We start from the raw sequence: 21178 nt of genomic DNA, 5'->3' as shown, positions 1-21178 counted from the left end.
TCAAAAGTATTCATCAGAACATAACATAAAGTAGAAAAAGACCACAGAAGAGTAAACAGGTGCAGTGCATCTGTCAATTTGAAGAAAACATGGTCAAGAGCCCATGGCTCATAATACAGGGTAGTGCTCACTTTCTTTACTAATGTTATCTTCTTCTGGAAGCTAGAGTGGTAGCTGATCACCTTCATCTAGTCAGGGATGGTGCCAAATCCAGGCTGGATTTCAACACTGGTAAGTCTTGCTCAGCCTTTCATTTGCCCCTGACCATCCACGGTTTTAAACATAGATTTGGTATATTTTTCAGCACCCTTTCTCTGATAGTCCTAAACTATTACTTTGTTTTCTGGAACTATCAAATGCTATATTCTGTTAATCAGAAGCTTTCTGATTAGGATTTTAGTCTTCTGATGACAAGAAGGTGTTTGAGACCTTCCCAGGTCTCCTTCAAAAGCTTTCCTGGTATTTCTGTTCCTAGCAGCCTTCTGTGGGAGTTAGCCCTGCCACACTCAGAACTAGCAGTCACTCCTGGGTAAAAGCATCTATAGCAGTGCACTGATTTTTGGCTTTCCTCTTTCTGGAGTGTTAAACCTCTCTAATTCCTACTGTTTCAGTCACTCTTTGCAGGCTTCAAACATATGATTCCTATAATTCCTCCCAGTTTTTCTAGCTGTACTCTGTACATGGGTCTACCACCATTTATTCCATCTTGCTTAGTCTGTTCCCACATTATTCATCTTCCCCAATTTTAATTTATGCAGCCAACTGATGGTATTTTATATGCCCTCATAAGCAATCTGAAGTCTTTTCTGGAATAGGTTATATAAATAAATATAGCACCAATTATGCTGTAATCTAGTTATCTTTTTGTCTTTTACTAGAATGTGAATTTCTCAAACACTGGAATCTGTTTACTCAGCATCTAGTTTATTTCCAGCATTTAGTGCATAGTAGGCATGTTTATCAAATGAGGTAGCTATAACTAGTGAAGAATAATAGCAGTGGATGACATTTCCAAAATAAGGTTGAAGATTGAATTAGAAAATCATCATCACTTATTTTTTAAAAGTCACTCTAAATGTGATTTTTAAAAATCACTCTAATGATTACTCAGAGGAGTTTTAAATGTCTAATAGTTTCAGCAGTAGAATTTGCTTTCTTCTGAATGGAGTTATGCTAATTGAATTTAATGTGGAAATAGAAAAATAAAAATTTATCTCTTCTAGTGTTTGAATAATAGTTTTTTTAAAAAGCTGAGGCTGAGCTAAACAAATTTTTTTTAGTATTTCCTTACCAAAGCATCTACTCTAATTTTCAATTCTATAGAGCTTATTTCACGAAAATGGGTAAAAAATATAAAATGCATACTGTTTTGAAAATATTGTCTAAAAGAAAATGCACAAAATGCACACATTTTTTTTGCCTTAAGTAAAATCACATTGTCCATTTTTTCTGGTAATGGTGATCGTCCTTAGAAGAGGGTAACAGTATCCCCCATATATTCAAATTTAACATTTGATTTTGAAATTTTTAATTTCTCTTAGTACTTACACTTAAAAAATTAACACATCTTTTGTATTCTAGATTAAGTCTCAGAATTAATGCTAAAATGTAAGTTAAGGGACACCTGGGTGGCTCAGTTGGTTAAGTGTCTGTCTTTGGCTCAGGTCATGATCTCAGAGTCCTTGGATTAAGACCTGTATCAGGCTTCTTGCTTTGTGGGGAGCCTGCTTCTCCCTCTCTCTGCTCTGCCTGCAGCTCCCCCTGATTGTGCTCTCTTTCTGTTTCTGACAAATAAATATATAAATAGATAAAATCTTTATATATATATATAATCTTTATATATGTATAAAGATTTTATCTATTTATATATATTTATATATATACTTATATATATAAAGATTTTATTTATTTATACATATGTATGTATACACACATATGTGTGTATGTAATACATATATACATGTAAATATATATATATATTTATATATATATAATCTATTTATATATATTTATATATATACTTATATATATTTTATTTATTTATACATATGTATGTATACACACATATGTGTGTATGTAATACATATATACATGTAAACATACATGTATGTAAAAATTTTAATAAAATTAAAAACATGAAGCAACTGTTTAACATCTGAGGAAGATACATTAATTTATTTCATGCATGCAGAATATGCTTTTTGGAGGAAAAATATTAGATGAGCATTTATGACTTGTAATGAAAATTCTTTAATATGCTCTTCATATATGAAGCAATTTCTATTTCAGTCAGATTTATTTTATATTTAAACCTAACATTGCTAGAATTCAAACCCAAATATATCTGGTTTCAAAATACATTGTGCTTTCCTCTTAGGCACTTCCTTCAGTGTCTCTGGCTGCATATGAACTGGTTCTAAATCATGCATGGGTATATGTGTTTGTATTTGAGCCATAGAATCAGAAAATGGGAACCTTCATTTTCTTAGCATTTCTGGTATTCATAAACCATGACTGCTTCCTATTAAGTCCTTTAGAAGATGAGTTTACACACAGACACTTGAAATTCTTGCCTCTTTTTTCTGTGTTTAGATGTTATTTCGTGAAATACTGATGCTCTAAAAAGAAAGGGAATATGTGCTAACATTTAGTAATTTTTGTGTAAGTTGAAAATTAAATATGTATGGTATCTCTTCTAATCGTCACAATAATTTGGTAATTGATTACTGAGGAAACTGAGGTTCAGAGAGGTTAAGGGTCTTGACAGGAATGGATAACAGCAGAGCCAGGTGTGAATCTAGGGCCTTCTGATATTAAAGCCCCTGTTCTTTCTATTGCTGTATTGCTGCTGTGAACATCTAGTTTACTAGTTTACCAGTGTTAAAATATGTTTCTTGAATATTCTTGTTTGTTATTGGATAAAGAGTGTTTGGATTCCAGAAGGATAAGTAGTCTAAGGGTATAAAGTATTCTTCATTAAAATGATTTTAATTGGGAGTTCTTTCATATAAGAGACTGAATAAGTTAATTTATGTTAAGATGGGAAGTTTTCTTGGTTAGCTTTCTAATTTTAGATGTTTGGTTTTTTTTTTTTGAAAATTTTGTCTTGCCCTTTTTTTTTTTTTTAATATAGTGCATCTAATGTTATTTCTCATGTTGGGCAATCTGTTGTCATCAATCTTCTTATATAGTAATACAAGATGTTAATTATTTAGTATCTCATCCTTAAAGTGCTTAGATTAACAATTCTCTTTAAAAGAACTTTTCCCAACATATAGTACATTATTGGTCTTTGATGCAGTGTGTTGGCTAACTGAACATAATAAAAATAAATAAATTACTAAAGAAATAAAATAGTGCACTTCACAGGTGCTTAATAAAAATAAATAAATAAATAAAAGTACAGAGAGGGAAAATATTTTAAAATACACTTTTCTGGGGAGCCTGAGTGGCTCAGTGGGTTAGAGCCTCTGCCTTTGGCTTGGGTCGTGGTCCTGGGGTCCTGGGATCGAACCCCACATCAGGCTCTCTGCTTGGTAGGGAGCCTGCTTCCCTTCTCTCTCTACCTGTCTCTCTGCCTACTTGTGATCTCTGTCTGTCAAATAAATAAATAAAATATTTTTTAAAAATAAAGTAAAATACACTTATCTCTCTCTTTAATTTTTACATAGGGTAAAATTTTTAAAAATAGTCAAGACTATAATAAGTGAGAGACTTAGGCTACCATTTCAGATAAATTGATTGGGCCTTTTTTTTCCTGTGTTCCACTGGCAACAGATTGGATTTGGCCTGTGATAGTAGTTGTAGACTCCTGCTAAAAGGATACATGTAAAGAATTTTTTTTATTATAAAAAGATTAAAATTACAGAAAAATTAAAGTGAAGTACACATGATTTTTGGGAATTCTTAATTTCATAATACTTGAAAAAAGACAAATTTCTGATTCTAAAATTTTTTTTAGTTTCTGGTATAAAATAAAAGAATAAGTTATTATCCATAGTTACTGATATCCATGTCCTTGTTGATTATTGATGATGGGTACTGTATTACTGGCAGAAGATAGTTACCTGTCCCTTTGATAAAGACCACTAGCAGTAATAAACATTATAAGGAATTCTGTAATTTTGATGTGAAATAGTGGAAAGAATTTTATTGCAGGATTTGGGTAGTTATGTTCTACTTAAAAATATAAATTATGAATTGCTTTTCTGAAATCCTTTTCATTTTGAAGTGTGATGATTCTAGATGCTTTTATGTACTTTGGTTATCTTCAGATACAATTCTGTGGTGAAGAGATTTATGGTATAGGTAAGAAAATCTGTTTTGTGTGACATTTATGTTTTTTTTTTTTTTTTTTTTTTTTTTAAGAGGGATAGAGAGTGGCAAGGGGTTGCGGGAGGACAGAGGGAAGAGGAGAGAGAGAATCCTAAGCATGCTCTACAACCATTGCAGAGCCTGAAGGTGAGCTCCATCTCACAACCCTGAGGCTATGACCGAGCCCAGATAGGGTCAGATGTTCAACCAACTGAGCCACCCAGGCACCCTGAAATTTATGGTATTTGAAACATGTTTGCTTATTGTAAGGGGATAGGAATATATTTTTTCCTACTGGATCATTCTGCATGTATGTGAATATATATGTATATATGACTAATGCAGAGCCTTAAATATTAAAGGCGGATTTCTACTTTTTAACAGTTTCTTTCCAGTAATGTAGAGATTTAAGAGAGTACTAATTTTATTATTTTGTTTTCACATTTTTACTTTTTAATTATTTATGGTTAAAATTGTGTACAAATCTATGACTCATGGGAGGAATTAGTTTAACGTACTGTAATGAAGATCTTTTAAACATAGTTTGGGTAACTATTCTCATTTTTTCTGGTACGTCGCCAAAGAGAAAAAGGTAGTTTGTGCTTTCTTAGGTTTGATGGTTTTATTTACAATCATTCTTTCCTATTTCTGACCTAACAAAAATTTTCTTTGGGCATTGAAAGGAAAAGAGAATCTGTTTAGACAGAGACATTAAAAACTGTGCCTCAGGGGCGCCTGTGTGGCTCAGTGGGTTAAGCCTCCACCGTTGGCTCAGGTTATGATCTCAGGGTCCTGGGATCTAGGCCCTCCTCAGGCTGTCTGCAAAGCAGGGAGCCTGCTTTCCCCTCTCCCTCTGCCTGCCTCTCTGCCTACTTGTGATCTCTGTCTTTGTCAGATAAATAAATAAAATCTTAAAAAAAAAAAACAAAAAAACCTGTGCTTCATTATATGACCCTTTTATGTACATTTTTGAATTTTTAATTCTTATGTAAAAGCTGTTACTTAGACTTGGATTTGGTATTTTTAGACTTTCATCAAATTGTCATTTCATTATTTTAAAATCAGTCCTTTTCAGGAAATAGATGACTAATATTAATGTCATCATTTATCAAGAAATAGCTCAGCATCTGTGTTATATTTTTTTAGATGTATTGAAATTCTTTTTACAGGTTTGGTTTTTATAGCACATCTTAGCTAGTTACTGTGTTATGGAGGAAAAAATTCTCATTATTTTGGCATAATGGAGCTAGCTACATAATTCTAGAGAAATAAGTGTTGAGTGGGAAGACTTGGCTAGCTAGAAGTAAAACATGGATTCTGAGGAACTGAGTTACCTTCTGAAATTTTGATTTGTGTTGGTAGGAGGAGAATAGGATATAAATTGTTGGAGGCCACGGCACAGTTGGAGTCATGGATCAAACCAGGCCCTGACTTGTTTCTCCTTTAAAGTCCGGACACCTTGATAAGGGGTTAAGGATGGGAAAGTTGAGTAACACTGAGAAAGGGTCTATGCTATGTGTCGTGCGCTTGCCTACATGACTTCCCACATGCTCTCCCTACAGAAGGGAACAATGTGGTCAGGGTCAAGAATTCTTAGTTGGTCCTTGTTGTTCCTGTACCTCCCATAACCCACTCCCTGGTTGATTGTCTTGCTAATGGCATTAGCCAAGACTACCTGGCATCACCAGGTTTGCTTGTAGTTAATGTAAACTTGTTATAGGAACTTGCGGTCATCTGACTAGATACTGGTGTATTACTCCTCCTATTGTGGTCTGCCTTATAAATGCTTGTAAGATGTAGAATAAAATCGGTACTGTTGGACATCATCCTCAGTGCTCCTCCTGCCCACATCTCTTTGTCTCTTAATTTCTTTTCACCATCCTTTTACCCTCACGTTCCTGGTCGATTTGTCGTGCCGGCCGCGACAAGAAATGATGAAGCAACGGCAGGAAACATTATTTTTTTTCCTTATCAACCTTGATGTAAGAGAATATTTCAAATGCTTTCTCACCCTTAAGTATCTTCATGCTTGGAAATAGCAGAATTTGTGTTTAAAGGTATGCTTTAGGATATCTGGACTTTGTTTTTATTTTTATTCAGGTGATGGATAAAAAGTAATTTAGTGTTCTGAGATTTACCACCTTGGGTTTTCGTCAGGCAAATAGTGTCTTCTGTAGGAATACAAGCTACTGATAAGATAATAAAAAGATGCATATATTTTATTGATGAATGATGTGTGTATGGCTTTTGGTGTTTCAAAAATATATGTATTAATATCCATGGTCTTTCTTCCCATTATAATTTACAATGTGGATAATTTGTTAGGATTTTGTATTATTCCTGAAAGATAATAGTGACAAAAATCTTATCAGATTTTTATTGGTAGAAATTGAATATTCAGGGGCACATGTGTGGCTCAGCTGGTTAAGCCTCTGCCTTCAGCTCAGGTCATGATCCCAGGGTCCTGGGATGGAGCCCACATCAGCTCCCTACTCAGCCCGGAGCCTGCTTCCCCCTCTCCCTCTGCCTGCTGCTCCCCCCCAACCCTTGAGTGCTCTTTCTCTGTCAAACAAACAAACCAAATATTCAAACATAGCTCTTTTTTTTTTTTTAAGATTTTATTTATTTGACAGAGATTACAAGTAGGCAGAGAGGCAGGCAGAGGGGTGGGGGTAAGCAGGTTCCCCGCTGAGCAGAGAGCCCGATTTGGGGCTCTACTCCAGGACCCTGGGATCATGACCTGAGCTGAAGGCAGAGGCTTTAACCCACTGAGCCACCCAGGTGGCCCCAAACATAGCTCTTTTTGATGAAATAAGTACTGTGTTATTTTTAAGTAAAATTTTCAGTTCATTTCACTGATGCGCATTACACTCTTAAATGCCTTATTTATTTATTTATTTATTTATTTAAGAGATTTTATTTATTTACTTGACAGAGACAGCCAGAGAGGGAACACAAGCAGGGGGATTTGGGGAGGGAGAAGCAGGCTCCCTGCTGAGCAGGGAGCCCAATGCTGGGACTCCATCCCCAGGACCATGGGATCATGACTTGAGCTGAAGGCAGCCGCTTAACAACTGAGCCACCCAGGAGCCCCATAATGTTCCAAAGTTTCCTTTTATTTAGGTCAAAATCCAAACTAGGGGTTTCGTTTATTCATTTTAGGAACATTTTTCAATCTCTTACTGAAGAAGAACATTGTACTTATTTATTCTTATTAAAAGTTTGCTAAGGATTGGCAGAATTTTCCCCTGTATTATCAATGAGATGGGCATAAGAACAAAAGCAAGTTTTCAAGTTTCTCTTTAACCTGGTTTATCTCTTTATCTTTTTGTTTCTATTCATTTACTCATGCATTGCCTCTTAGATATTTATCTAACTTGACTATCTTTTAGGTACCAGAGACCACTTCAGTGTTACTTCTTTCTTAACTGTTCTTATTTTTTCTGTACATAATGGCTTCTGCCTTTGAGTCCCAGTTGTAGTTATAGATGGTAGTATGTACTGAACATTAATCCACCTAGGTAAATGTTATTTGTCCTGACCAAAGAAGGCTGAAAATTATTTGAATAATTATTTTCTCAGTGCTCTCAAGAATATATAATTACTACTATTCTGGTTACCTAAGAGAAATGTTATTTCATTACATACAAAAAATGCCTTAGGTAGTGGTTCTCAAAGTATACTCCCAGACCCTCACCTCTTCAGAGGTTCAGAAGGTCAGAAATTATTTTCTTAACAGTTCTAAGAAAGTATCTGCCTTTTTGTTCCCATTCTTTAACAAGTCTTTAGTGTTTTCCAGAGGCTGCATGGTGTATAATACTAAAGTAGACTGACCACAGAAGCAGATATGAGGATTTATTCTCTTCTGTTCAACACATTAAAGATATTTGCAAGGAGCTACAGCAGTGCTATTCTTGCTAATTTTTTGTTGTTTTGGAAAAGATATATTTTATAAAATACATTATTTATGCTAACATGCAATGAATTGTTCTGTAATTAATAAATGGGGCAGTCCTCAATTTGCACATTTCTATGTACTGTTTCAGTTACTACAATTTATTTACTACCAGCCTATATCAACACAGTTCGAGTTTGACTACCATGGTTCTTTAACTGTGAGTAATTGCTTAAGATGAGATTTTGTTGTTGGCACCATAGTCTACAACTCAGTGTTAATAACATACGCACACCACAATCAGTGACCACTCATATCACTTGTTTCTAAGTCACCCTAGCACTGGTCACTCTGCATGTGTTATTAGTTCATGCACAGAAATCAAAACCTGTAGTTGTAGAGCTTCCTTGTGTCTTGGTGATAAACCCACATGATGTTTTACAAAATAAGGGTAATTAAAAGAGTGAATTGACCAACAGAGATGAAAATGTGTTGAAGAAACGGAAGTGCGGACACTGGAAGTGAAATTTGAATTGAACTTAAGTTCAATTAACTATTAAGAAATAGTTAATCAGGGGCACCTGGGTGGCTCAGTGGGTTGAGCTGCTGCCTTCAGCTCAGGTCATGATCTCGGGGTCCTGGGATCGAGTCCCGCATCGGGCTCTGTGCTCAGCAGGGAGCCTGCTTCCCTCTCTCTCTCTGCCTGCCTCTCTGTCTACTTGTGATCTCTCTGTCAAATAAATAAATAAAATCTTAAAAAAAAAAAAAAAGAAATAGTTAATCACAAGGGTGTCTTGAGTGGCACAGTTGGTTAAATGTTTGACTCAGATTGTGAACTCAGGGTCCTGAGATTGAGCCCAACATAGTCTGCTTCAGAGTCTCCCTCTTCCTCTACCCCTCCCGCTTTTGCTCTCTTTCTCTTTCAATTTCTCTAACATAAATAAGTAAATCTTAAAAAAGAAAGAAAGAAATAATTAGTTTATCATGGGAATATTGACATTTCTGCTATTCAAGGGAATTTAGGTATGCAGCTAGAAGAACTTAGTGAAGTTAAATGTCATAACCACAGATTGGTTATGACAAAAAGGAGGTCCCAGCAAAGTGGTACTGGCAGCCACTTCACATTATAAGGCCTCCCCAAGATTTTCACAATTGAAAATGCAAAAGGATAAAATGTTGGAAACTGGTCCACACTTAGAAAGGAATAATTTGCCAAGGCATAGAAAATACACTCACTCCATATTTTTAAGTTATCCAGTAAGAATGCAAACTACTGTTGGTAATTTTTTTTTTTACAAAGAAAACTCCTTAAATTCTCAATATTTCTAATGTTTTAAATTATAGTATATAATATAAATGTTTTACTACTTTTTTTCATTTCCTTACACATTATAACTGGAGACAAAGAGAATTTTTAGTGTAGCGTTTTTAGATGTAATCATATAAAAAAATCTCTTTATATTACCCTTTATATTTATCTCCTCTATTTTCTGTCCTGATTGAATAGTATAACCAACAAGACTAAAACCTAAGAAGTAGTTTGTATTCATCTCCCTCAGAGTTTACATTTCTAATTGCTTAAAAATGTCATAGTTTGCCCTATTTCTTCCTTCCTCACTGATTGTCCTTACTTAGGCACTCATTTTTCACCCTTCGTAGGGTATGACTATAAAGGCATGGCACTAGGCAATTGCTTAAGATGACAGAACTGTTCTATATCCCAGCTTTGATGCTGGTGACATGAATGTCGTTACATGTAAATAATCATAAACTTTTTCTTTTGTCTTTCCATGGTATTTGCATGTAAATATTTCTTTCCTATTCTTTCATAATAGGGCTTACAAATAAATCAAGTAGTTACTGACAAGGGGTCCTCTCTGCTGAAGCTGAGGAAATTTTAAATGTGCAGAAGATATGCTTCCGCACATTTATACATGTGGCCCTGAAGGAATTTATATTCTAGTAAGATATATACTACAGATAACAACGGTAAGATAAACTGTAATTGTCTCCTACAAAGCCCTACAAACAAAATGTTTGTGCTAGGAATGTACAGGAGATAATTCTTCATTGAAGAGGTGGCGTTTGAGCTGAGTCTTGAAAAACACATTGATTATGACAGTCAAAAACAGAGACAAGGGACATTCTGATAAGAAGGAAAAATATAGCAAATATAGATTTGTAATTTTTCCTTTTTATGAAGCTCAGAAAAACTTTGGATCTACACCTCATGCATACTTGCATCCTGTTTCATTCAATTTTGTGCTCTAAAACTCTTAAAAGCATTTGGGTCTGACACTTAAATTTCTTGTAAGCTATAGGGTAGCTTTTGAGTTTTTGGATTTAATAATTTGGGTCATTTTCAAATTCTGATTTTAATGACTGTGAAGACCATGAGCTATTCCTAAGTCTTATTGTGTTCAATAGATAGGAAGTATGTAACTGAAAGACTGGTATCTATGTAAAATTTTCTATTCATAGAGAAAATTTGAATAAGTAGAGTTTTCAGTATACATAATACTTGTGAAGTATCTTTATAATACTTCCCCAAATTGTTTTCTTTCCATTTTTCCTACTTAGGTGAATGAATCAACTCTTTCTTTCACAGGTTTTCTGTGAAGACCCTGATTGATCGGTCCTGCTTTGAGACAATTGATGATTCTTCTCCAGAATTTAACAATTTTGCAGCTATTTTGGAACAGATTCTAAGTCACCGGCTAAAAGGTAACAGAATCAATGTATTTTTAGTCTCACAACAACTTTCTTTTTTATAAGCTTGAAATTTTAGAATCCATCCAGTCTGGTATGATTTAGATAATAGCCATATTGCATCTTGAGAAACATAAAACTGATTTTAGAATGCCTAGTCTTTTGACCTATCCTTTGTTCCTGGAAATGAATTTCTGTTCTCCAATTTATGCCTGTTTCCAGGGTGCATTAAAAGTGTTGAATGCATTAAGTGTCACATACATGGAGCAGAGTCACTTTCTGTAAGTAACTAAAATGGAAGCTTAAATTAAAAAGTAGCCCATCTTTGAAGGTTACTAGATGGTATTTTAACCAACTTACAAAGAAGCATCCAGGCATTAAGTTTTTTGCTTAATCTCCACTTCATTAAACTTCAGAATCTTTGAAAAACTTTTCACCATAAATAGTTAAAAGAGGTATGTAAAAAATGTGCTCAATTATGGTTTTAAAATAAATCAGTAAATATATTTACATTAGAAAGATAAATCTCTTAAAACTTAAAAGGTAAGATGGGAGCTCTGGTCTCTCAGATTTATGAAATATGTTTACTTTAAAAATACCTGTAAAATACAGATGATAACACAAAGAAATATTATGCAACATAACACTTAGTAGTAATAAATAATAACTTTATTACATTAATTCCATTACCTTGGTCTTCCTAAAGGAAATTTGATCATCAGATATTTTCACTTAACTTTTTATTATCTTTACTATCCTAATGGTACAGTTTTAAATCAGTAGTCTGCTTTGGTAATATAACTTATTAGAATCTCAAATTTAAGATAAAGGATAATTCTTTTCTGTAGTTTATGATGCCGAAAGCCTCAAGCTTTACTCCTAAATGTTTATATCAGTTGAGCAGTCCTCTGGACCTATATCAAAGGGTTCAGTCAGCCCTTTGCTGGGAAAACAAAATCTGGATTCAGTCAGCCCTTTGCAATTTAAAATGAGGTCCATAAAATCACTGATGCTTTTCTGTTAAAAGTTTGTTATTTTTGCATTTAAAAAGTTACATTTTTATTTTTGCTGTCCTGTATTTCCTAAAATTTCTGCCATTAATGTTACCTTCTATAAGAAAATAAGTTTTTATAAAAGCAAAGGATAGGAGAGTATTTTGACATATTGTTTGGTTACTATATTGTGTGGTGTGATATTTAAAATTTTTACATATAAATTTATAAATAATACATGATTAAAAAAACACATGCAACACAGTAGACCTTGATGTACTTTAATGTTTATAAATATTTTATCATAATACTTCAGTCCCTTTGATTCAGTATACCATTTAGCATATGATTTCCTCACAAAATACATAAGCAGCTATCAGAAGAAAACAGGCCATGTTGAGATATCCATGCAAAGTGATTGGGCAGGCTAATGACCACATACATGGACCCCTCCTACACCCTAGCTTGCCATCTTCTGAATCCTGCCTCAGCAAAGTCTAGATGCTAGACCTTTGGAATTACTTAAGTGTCATTTCTGAGAAGCCAGTGAATTACCATGTTGAAAATAGAATCCCTGGTTGATTCATGGATAAGAATTCCACTAGTATGACTAAGACAGTAAGAATGATGAGACAGTGAAATTTATGTTACCTTTTTAAGCTTAGTAAAATTAATTATTTAAAATACATTTTTTAAAAAATTTCCTGTAGATTAAAATATGGTCACTGTGATTGGTATAGATATGAATCATGCAATGATCTTTAACTTTTGAGATGAAGTATTTTAAAGACTCAAGCTTCTACAGACTTCCATATGTTATTTTAGTATTCTAGCATATAACAAATTGCTTTTACATTTGGAGAAGTTATATAATTATTTTGATAGTACACCAAAATTTAGTATATAACTACTAATTTTTCCAAGGTTTGCCTTTATAGAAGTACAAATTTAAAATGTATAACTTTGTGGGTTTGTGAGATTTACTTTTCACCAGCTACTTTTTTTTTAAATAAAAGGACATTTAGTTTAGATATTAAATTTTTTGGAGAAAGATAAAATCCACCTCCAGGCACAAAATAAGCTGTATTGACACAGGTAAAGTAGAAAACTCGAAACAGTTACTTCTTTATTCATTTTAAAAGTCCCCTAATTTTTTGAAAGGAAGCTTTTAAAATGACATACATTATCCTGTTTGCAGTTATTGTTCAAAAAAGTGATAATCTTACTTTTTCTGGAATATAGCTGAGAACTAGGAACTAATCACAAAATATAGAATTCAAAGAGACCTCAGTTCAGATCTTACCTAATTTTTGGACTTTTTTTTTTTTTTTTTTTAAGTATCAACTTTCTCTCCACCCCATCTGCACCTGCTCTAATAGAAAGCAACTGCAGATGCTGGGTATATAAGTGGAATGTCTTGTCTAAGCAGATTGGGGAAATTGGGCATTTTACCTGCTCAGCAGCCATTGTACCCCACCCTACAACTCTATACCGCCACTTCAGGTAGCGCCATGAGTCACAGATTAAAAATTATTCTAGGCTCTGTCTTGAAGCAATCCACTCAACAATATTTGTGACTGGTGGACATATAATCTTGGTTTTAATACTTTTGATGTGTGGGAACTTAGAATAATAAGGCAGTTTATCACATTTTGGGGCAGTTTAGATTGATAGAAAAATCTTATGTAAATAAAGCCAACCTATCTGACTCTGCTTTGATCTATTTTCGGTCACAATTTTCCAGTTTTGAGCCTAATAAATATTAAAACCTTGCTATTATAGAATCCTTTCTCCTTAGTCCCCCTTTTTCTAGGTAATATATCTCTAGTTCCTTTAATGTTCTGGAACCACGACTCCCTTTTTCTTCTGGTTTATCAATGGTTTATTAGTATTGCTCTTAAAATCTGATACTAAAAGCTGAGTAAAGTGTTTCAGAGAGGTGAACTCTGTATTAGTTCAGAACTTAAGATTACACTGACTTTTTGATTCCCATATCACACTTTGGGTTTACATTGAAATTAAGACTGAGTCAAATCCCGTAGTTTTTTAAAAATTGAACTATTCCTTATCTAATGTTTTAGTTAGTACTCTAGTAAGCTGCCTGTGTACAAGTTTGATAGGGATAAATATAGTATTATTTCCTTTGTCATCTACTTTAGAGATGGAGGAGCTGGCTCTAAAAAAGAAATTTAGGAGAACTTCTAAAGATGAAGAGGAGATACTTTTCCCTATATCTCTCACTAAGTATATCTAAAACCCTGGACATTATTATATAAAACAAATAAAAGAGAACTCCAAAAGGTAGAGAGAAGGGAGACTTTCTAGGGACTGTATGACTTTGGGAATGACTTGATGGGTTCTTTGATTTTCTGCTTGCCTTGTATATCCAAGACTGAATAAGCCAGTAGACTATAAACAACAGCAGGTACAGAATGCAAGGCAAAGCACTTTTACTTTTAATTTTTTAAAAGATTTATTTATTTATTTTAGAGAGCACAAGCAGGAGGTACAGAGGGAGAGGGAGAGAGAATCTCAAGCAGACTCTATACACTGAGCATGGAGCCCGACATAGGGCTCAATCTCAAGATCCCAATATCACGACCTGAGCTGAAACCAAGAGTCAGATGCTTAACCCAGTCACCCAGGCAGCCCAAGGTGGATTACTTTTAGACATTTTCCTCCTCCAGCCAAATGACACAGGAAATGGGTAGTACCACTCCCACCCAGGCCAAAAAAAGCTAAATGGAGAACTTAGAACTTTCTGTCCTCATGAGATGTAACACTGTCCCACCACCACCATCAGTGTGGTATCAGAGAAGGCCAAGCAGAGAACTGGGACTTCTTCCCTTCTGGCTGGTTGTGAGCCTTCCCTTTCCATTTAACTTCCACCCCCACCATGTTAATAAAGAACCTGGACTTCCATTTCTACCCAGCAGTAATGAGGGGTCATCTCCCTGCCATCTTGAGGCTGATCAGAAACCTGTTGGAGACTTATGTCTTTCACCATCACCCAGCAGTAACAAGGCTACTCCCAGTTCATTGTCAATGGAGACCATGTAGAAAGCCTGGACTCCCACCTCTACCTAGCAGCAATGAGGACTCCCCACACTCAAATGTCAGTGGAGGCCAACTGGGAAAAGTGGACTTCTTCCTCCACTTGACAGTAATGAAGTGGTGCCCCTTTCCTCTTCCCTTGCACTGCTAGAACTATCATAGAGAGCCAGTGAAAAGAGAAGTTTTAAATAAGGTCCTGAGACTTACAAAATAAACATGTCCAGGTTTCATTTGAAGATGACTCATCATACCAAGAACTAGGAAGATCTCAAATTGAATGATAAAAGACAATCAATAGTTATCAACACTGAGATGACAGAGATACTAAGTACTAATGACAAAAATCATAAGTTTGGTCATGATAAAAATGCTTTAGTGAGCAGTTACAAACATTCTTGAGACAAATGAAAAAGTAGATAACTTCACCAAAGATATAGAAGATATAAGAAAGAACTAAATAGAAATTTTGTTACTGAGAAGTACAAAACCAAAATAAAAAACTCAATGGATAGGCTCAACAGGAAGATGGAGGGGACAGAGAAATCAGTGAACTAGAAGACAGAAACATATCTAAACAACAAAGACTAAAAATAATCCAAAATTTAAAAGTGGACTTAAAGAAAATAAATAGACCTGCAGGGACCTGTGGGACTATAACAAAAGATCTAACTCTTTTCATTCGAGTATCTCTAAGAAGAGAAAGAGGAAGGGACTGAAAATGAGCTAAAAATATATGACTGAAAATTTCCCAAATTTGTCAAGAGATGTAAACATATAGATTTGAAAAACTGAGTGAATCATAATACAAATCCAAAGAAATTCATGCCAAGACATATTATAATTAAACTTTTGAGAAATAAAGACAAAGAGAAAATGTTGAAAGTAGCAGGAGAAATACACTCTGTCTGTAAGGGGAAAACAATTTGAATGATAGCAGATCTCTCATCAGAAACCATGGAAGCACTTCTTTCAAGCGCTAAGAGAAAAGTGCCAACACAGACTCCTCTATCCAGCAGAATTATCCTTCTGTAATAAAGGGAAAATCTAGACATTCTCAAATCAAGGAAAACTAAGGAATTTTTTGCCAGTAGACTGGGCAAAGAACTGTCTTCAAGCAGAAATGAGATGATAAAAGAAGCAAGAAAGAGCATGGTAAATACAATAGGCTTTCCATTTTAATTTTTAGTTTTCTGTTCTCTCTGGTTTTGATTTTTCTGTTTTCCTTTTCTTGTCTTCCTGTGGGTTACATGGATGGTTTTTAGAATTCCATTTTTGCCCATCTATATTGTTTCTGAGTACATCTCTTTGTATACATTTTTTAGTGGTTGCTCCAGGTAATACTTTGTATATCCCTAATTTATCCTAGTCTATGAATGTCCATCATTTTCCAGGCTTAAATTTAAAAGCCATACTTTTCTTCATTTCCCTCATTTCTCCTCCATTGATAATACAGTTGCTTTAAAAAATTAAAAATAGAAAAAAATAAAATAAAAATAGAACTACCCCTATAATCCAGTAATCACACTACTGGGTATTTATCCAAAGAATACACACACAGTAATTTGAAAGGATATTTGTATTCCTGTGCTTATTGTAACATTTACAATAGCCAAATTATGGAAGGAGCTGGTGTTCATTAATATATGAATGGATAAAGAAAATGTGGTACATTAGGACACCTTGGTGGCTCAGTCAGTTAAGCATCTGCCTTTAGCTCAGGTCATGATCCCAGGATCCTGGGATTGAGTCCTGCATCAGGCTCCTTGCACAGAGTGGAGCCTGCTTTTCCCTCTGCCTGTTGCTCCCTCTTCTTGTGCTTGCTCTCTATTTCTCTCTCTCTCTCTCTGACAAAGAAATAAAATCTTTTTTTTTAAAGATTTTATTTCTTTATTTATTTGAGAAAGAGAGAGAGACAGAGTGAGAGAGCATGAGAGGGGAGGTCAGAGGGAGAAGCAGACTCCCCATGGAGCTGGGAGCCTGATGTGGGACTCGATCCCAGGACTCCGGGATCATGACCTGAGCTGAAGGCAGCCACGCAACTAACTGAGCCACCCAGGCACCCAATAAAATCTTCTTTAAAATATGCCCTGCACACACACACGTGCGAGCGCGAATGCACTGGATATTATTTAACCATACCAAAAATGGGATGCCTCGGTGGTTCAGTTGGTTAAGCATCCAACTCAATTTCAGCTTAGGTCATGATCTCAGTGTTAGTCAGAGTGAGCCCCACCAGGGCCCCACACTGAGTCTGGAGCCTACTTAGGATTTTCTTTCTCCCTGTGCTGCTCCCCCTGCCCTCACCTGTGCTCAAGCTATCACTACCTCTCTTAAAAAAAAAAGAAAAGAAAAGAAATCTTGCCATTTGCAAAAGCATGGATGGACCTAGAGAGTATGATGCTAAATAAAATAAGGGAAAGACAGATACTATATGATAACACTCAGGTGAAATTTAACAAAGAAAACAAGTGAACAAAGGAAAAACAAAGAGACAAACCAAGAAATAGACTTTAACTATCTACAGAGAACAAGCAGGTAGTTACCAGAGAGGAAATGGTGGTGGGTGAATTAAGAGTGTACTTTTCATGATGAGCACTGAATAGTATATAGAATTGTAGAATCACTGTATTGTACACCTGAAACTAATATAACACTGTTAACTATACTGGAATTAAAATAAAAAACTTTTAAAAATACATATAATTGCTTTAAATATTCCCCTACAAAAGATTAGAACCACATTAGACTGTTAAAAGTTTTGTTTTCTACCGTTAAATAAAACTGAGAACACTCAAGAGAAGGCCAGCCTATTTCAGGTTGCTAATGTGTCTAGCAGAGTCTGGGATTAAAAGACAAGGAAACTTACCTGCTGTGTCATTTCTTGGCTTCCAGTGTCCCTGGCTAGTCTTCCTTTTATTCTCCATCTTCAGAGTATTCTCATACTTGTTTTATATGTAATATCAAGAGTTTGTATTTGCATTTAGGAAAAAGAAAGTGCATCTACTTTATCTTATCTGGAACTAGAATTCTCCTTTAATTTTTTAATATGAAGACTTACACAAATGGTTTTCCTAATGTTAAATCATCCGTATATTCTTGGGATAAATCCAGCTTGAGCCTCATGTATTGTTTTAAATCTTTTTTTTTTTTTTTTTAAAGATTTCACTTATTTTTACAGAGAGACAGAGATCACAAGTGGGCTGAGAGGCAGGCAGAGAGAGAGGGGGAAGCAGGCTCCCCGCCAAGCAGAGAGCCTGATGCGGGGCTCGATCCCAAGACCCTGAGATCATGACCTGAGCCGAAGGCAGAGGCTTAACCCACTGAGCCACCCAGATGCCTCTCATGTATTACTTTAATATACTTGGCCAGATTTAGGATTAATTTGTTAATACTGTAGGAGTTTTTGTTCTGTGTAATTTCTCTGTTTTGTACTTGTTTGGTCATCAAGATTATATTATTTTCACTAAATGAATCAGAGGCGTTTTATCTTTTTTAATTCTTTGTAAGAATTTTCTATTAGTTTGGAATTGTTGTTAGATTTTGCCAGTAAAAACCCTGGGCCAAGTAGGGTATGTATGTGCTTATAGATCTCTTCAGGTTGTTGATGACTTCTCATCTCTATTCTTTCCACTATCAGTTTTTTGTTTTCTGTGCCCTCTTAATTGTTTAATGCCTAGTTAGTTGCACTTTTCCCTTTCAATATGCCACATTTTAAATAGTTAAATTAATTTAAATGATTTTAGAAAGTTGAAGCTCACTGAAGAGACGGAAAGACTAAAACTTATGGCACATGTTCATCCTTGTAACAATTTTTAAAACTAAGATTCTGTTTTTTTTTAAAAACTTATTCCTTACCCTCATTATTTGTGAACCATCTTCCCCCTCTTCTGAAGGATTTGATGTATTTCTTTTACATTGTTGTGAAGGAATGAAATTTCCATTAGTGGATACCTGGTGTTATTATCTTCCATGTAGTTGTTGGCCAGTTGGTTCCCTTTTGCATTTCTAATATTATTTCTTTTTCCCCTTTTTTTCATAAACAATATTGCCAAAGATTTGTTAATTTGATTAGTCTTTCAGGTAATTAACTTATGGCTTTTTCGATCATATATGTATGCTAATCATATCATTATTTCTTCTGTTACATTTTCTTTCAGTCTATTTTGTTATTTTGGGCTCCTAGCAGATTCTTTTTCTTTTTCTTTCTTTTTTTTTTTAAAGATTTTATTTATTTATTTGACAAACAGAGATCACAAGTAGGCAAAGAGACAGGCAGAGAGGAGGAAGCAGGCTCCCCGCTGAGCAGAGAGCCTGATGTGGGGCTTGATCCTAGGACCCTGAGATCATGACCTGAGCTGAAGGCAGAGGCTTAACCCACTGAGCCACCCAGGTGCCCTAGCAGATTATTTTTCAAACTTCTCTCCAAGTAATGCTTAAGTTACATGTGCAAGTTGGGATATATAATATTTTTATCCATATTGATTTTTAGGTAAATTTTACTTTTCATTATTATTCCTTTTTTGGCTTATGTGTTATTTAGAAGTTAATTTTTAATGTTACTGGAAACAAGAATTTTACCTTTTCATTTTTACTTCTATGTTAACAGAATTGTCAAAGAATTTGGTCTTTATGGTAGATTTTTTGAAATCTGTAAGTTCTGCTTAATGACTTAGCTTATGGTTAGTTCTAATAAATGATTCATCTTGAGAAGAATGTGTATTCTCTTATTGCTGATTATGTTCCTGGAGTATATTTACATTTTTGACAGCTTGATCTATTAATACTTAAAAAAATTGAAACTTACTCTCAATGGAGAAAAACTGAAAGCTTTTCCGCTAAGGTCAGGAACATGGCAGGGATGTCCATTATCACCACTGCTATTCAACATAGTACTAGAAGTCCTAGCCTCAGCAATCAGACAACAAAAGGAAATTAAAGGCATCCAAATCGGCAAAGAAGAAGTCAAACTATCACTCTTCGCAGATGATATGATACTATATGTGGAAAACCCAAAAGACTCCACTCCAAAACTGTTAGAATTTGTACAGGAATTCAGTAAAGTGTCAGGATATAAAATCAATGCACAGAAATCAGTTGCATTTCTCTACACCAACAACAAGACAGAAGAAAGAGAAATTAAGAAGTCAATCCCATTTACAATAGCACCCAAAACTATAAGATACCTAGGGATAAACCTAACCAAAGAGGCTAAGAATCTATACACAGAAAACTATAAAGCACTCATGAAAGAAATTGAGGAAGACACAAAGAAATGGAAAAATGTTCCATGCTCCTGTATTGGAAGAATAAATATTGTGAAAATGTCTATGCTACCTAAAGCAATCTACACATTTAATGCAATTCCTATCAAAGTACCATCCATTTTTTTCAAAGAAATGGAACAAATAATCCTAAAATTTATATGGAACCAGAAAAGACCTCGAATAGCCAAAGGAATATTGAAAAAGAAAGCCAGAGTTGGTGGCATCACAATTCCGGACTTCAAGCTCTATTACAAAGCTGTCATCATCAAGACAGCATGGTGCTGGCACAAAAACAGACACATAGATCAATGGAACAGAATAGCGAGCCCAGAAATAGACCCTCAACTCTATGGTCACCTAATCTTCGACAAAGCAGGAAAGAATGTCCAATGGAAAAAAGACAGCCTCTTCAATAAATGGTGTTGGGAAAATTGGACAGCCACTTGCAGAAAAATGAAATTGGATCACTTCCTTACACCACACACGAAAATAGACTCAAAATGGATGAAGGACCTCAATGTGAGAAAGGAATCCATCCAAATCCTTGAGGAGAACACAGGCAGCAACCTCTTCGACCTCAGCCGCAGCAACATCTTCCTAGGAACATCGCCAAAGGCAAGGGAAGCAAGGGCAAAAATGAACTTTTGGGACTTCATCAAGATCAAAAGCTTTTGCACAGCAAAGGAAACAGTTAACAAAACCAAAAGACAACTGACAGAATGGGAGAAGATATTTGCAAACGACATATCAGATAAAGGGCTAGTGTCCAGAATCTATAAAGAACTTAGCAAACTCAACACCCAAAGAACAAATAATCCAATCAAGAAATGGGCAGAAGACATGAACAGACATTTCTGCAAAGAAGACATCCAGATGGCCAACAGACACATGAAAAAGTGCTCCATATCACTCGGCATCAGGGAAATACAAATCAAAACCACAATGAGATA

General features: G+C 35.0%; 1 protein-coding gene across 8 annotated transcripts in view; it reads left to right on the top strand.

Annotated features, from left to right (window-relative positions):
* RUNDC3B (RUN domain containing 3B) overlaps nucleotides 1–21178 on the top strand; it is a 150649-nt gene that overhangs the window by 9759 nt on the left and 119712 nt on the right. For all 8 annotated transcript variants that reach the window (XM_032875967.1, XM_032875931.1, XM_032875941.1 and 5 more), the window contains one exon: nucleotides 10818–10933. In XM_032875967.1, coding sequence (XP_032731858.1) covers nucleotides 10818–10933 — 116 coding nt within the window. The remainder of the gene's footprint in view (nucleotides 1–10817; nucleotides 10934–21178) is intronic.

Source organism: Lontra canadensis, unplaced genomic scaffold (assembly GCF_010015895.1).
Source record: "Lontra canadensis isolate GAN:19392208 unplaced genomic scaffold, GSC_riverotter_1.0 scaffold2, whole genome shotgun sequence".
Taxonomy (NCBI): domain Eukaryota; kingdom Metazoa; phylum Chordata; class Mammalia; order Carnivora; family Mustelidae; genus Lontra; species Lontra canadensis.
This window is presented reverse-complemented; position numbering and strand designations above follow the sequence as displayed.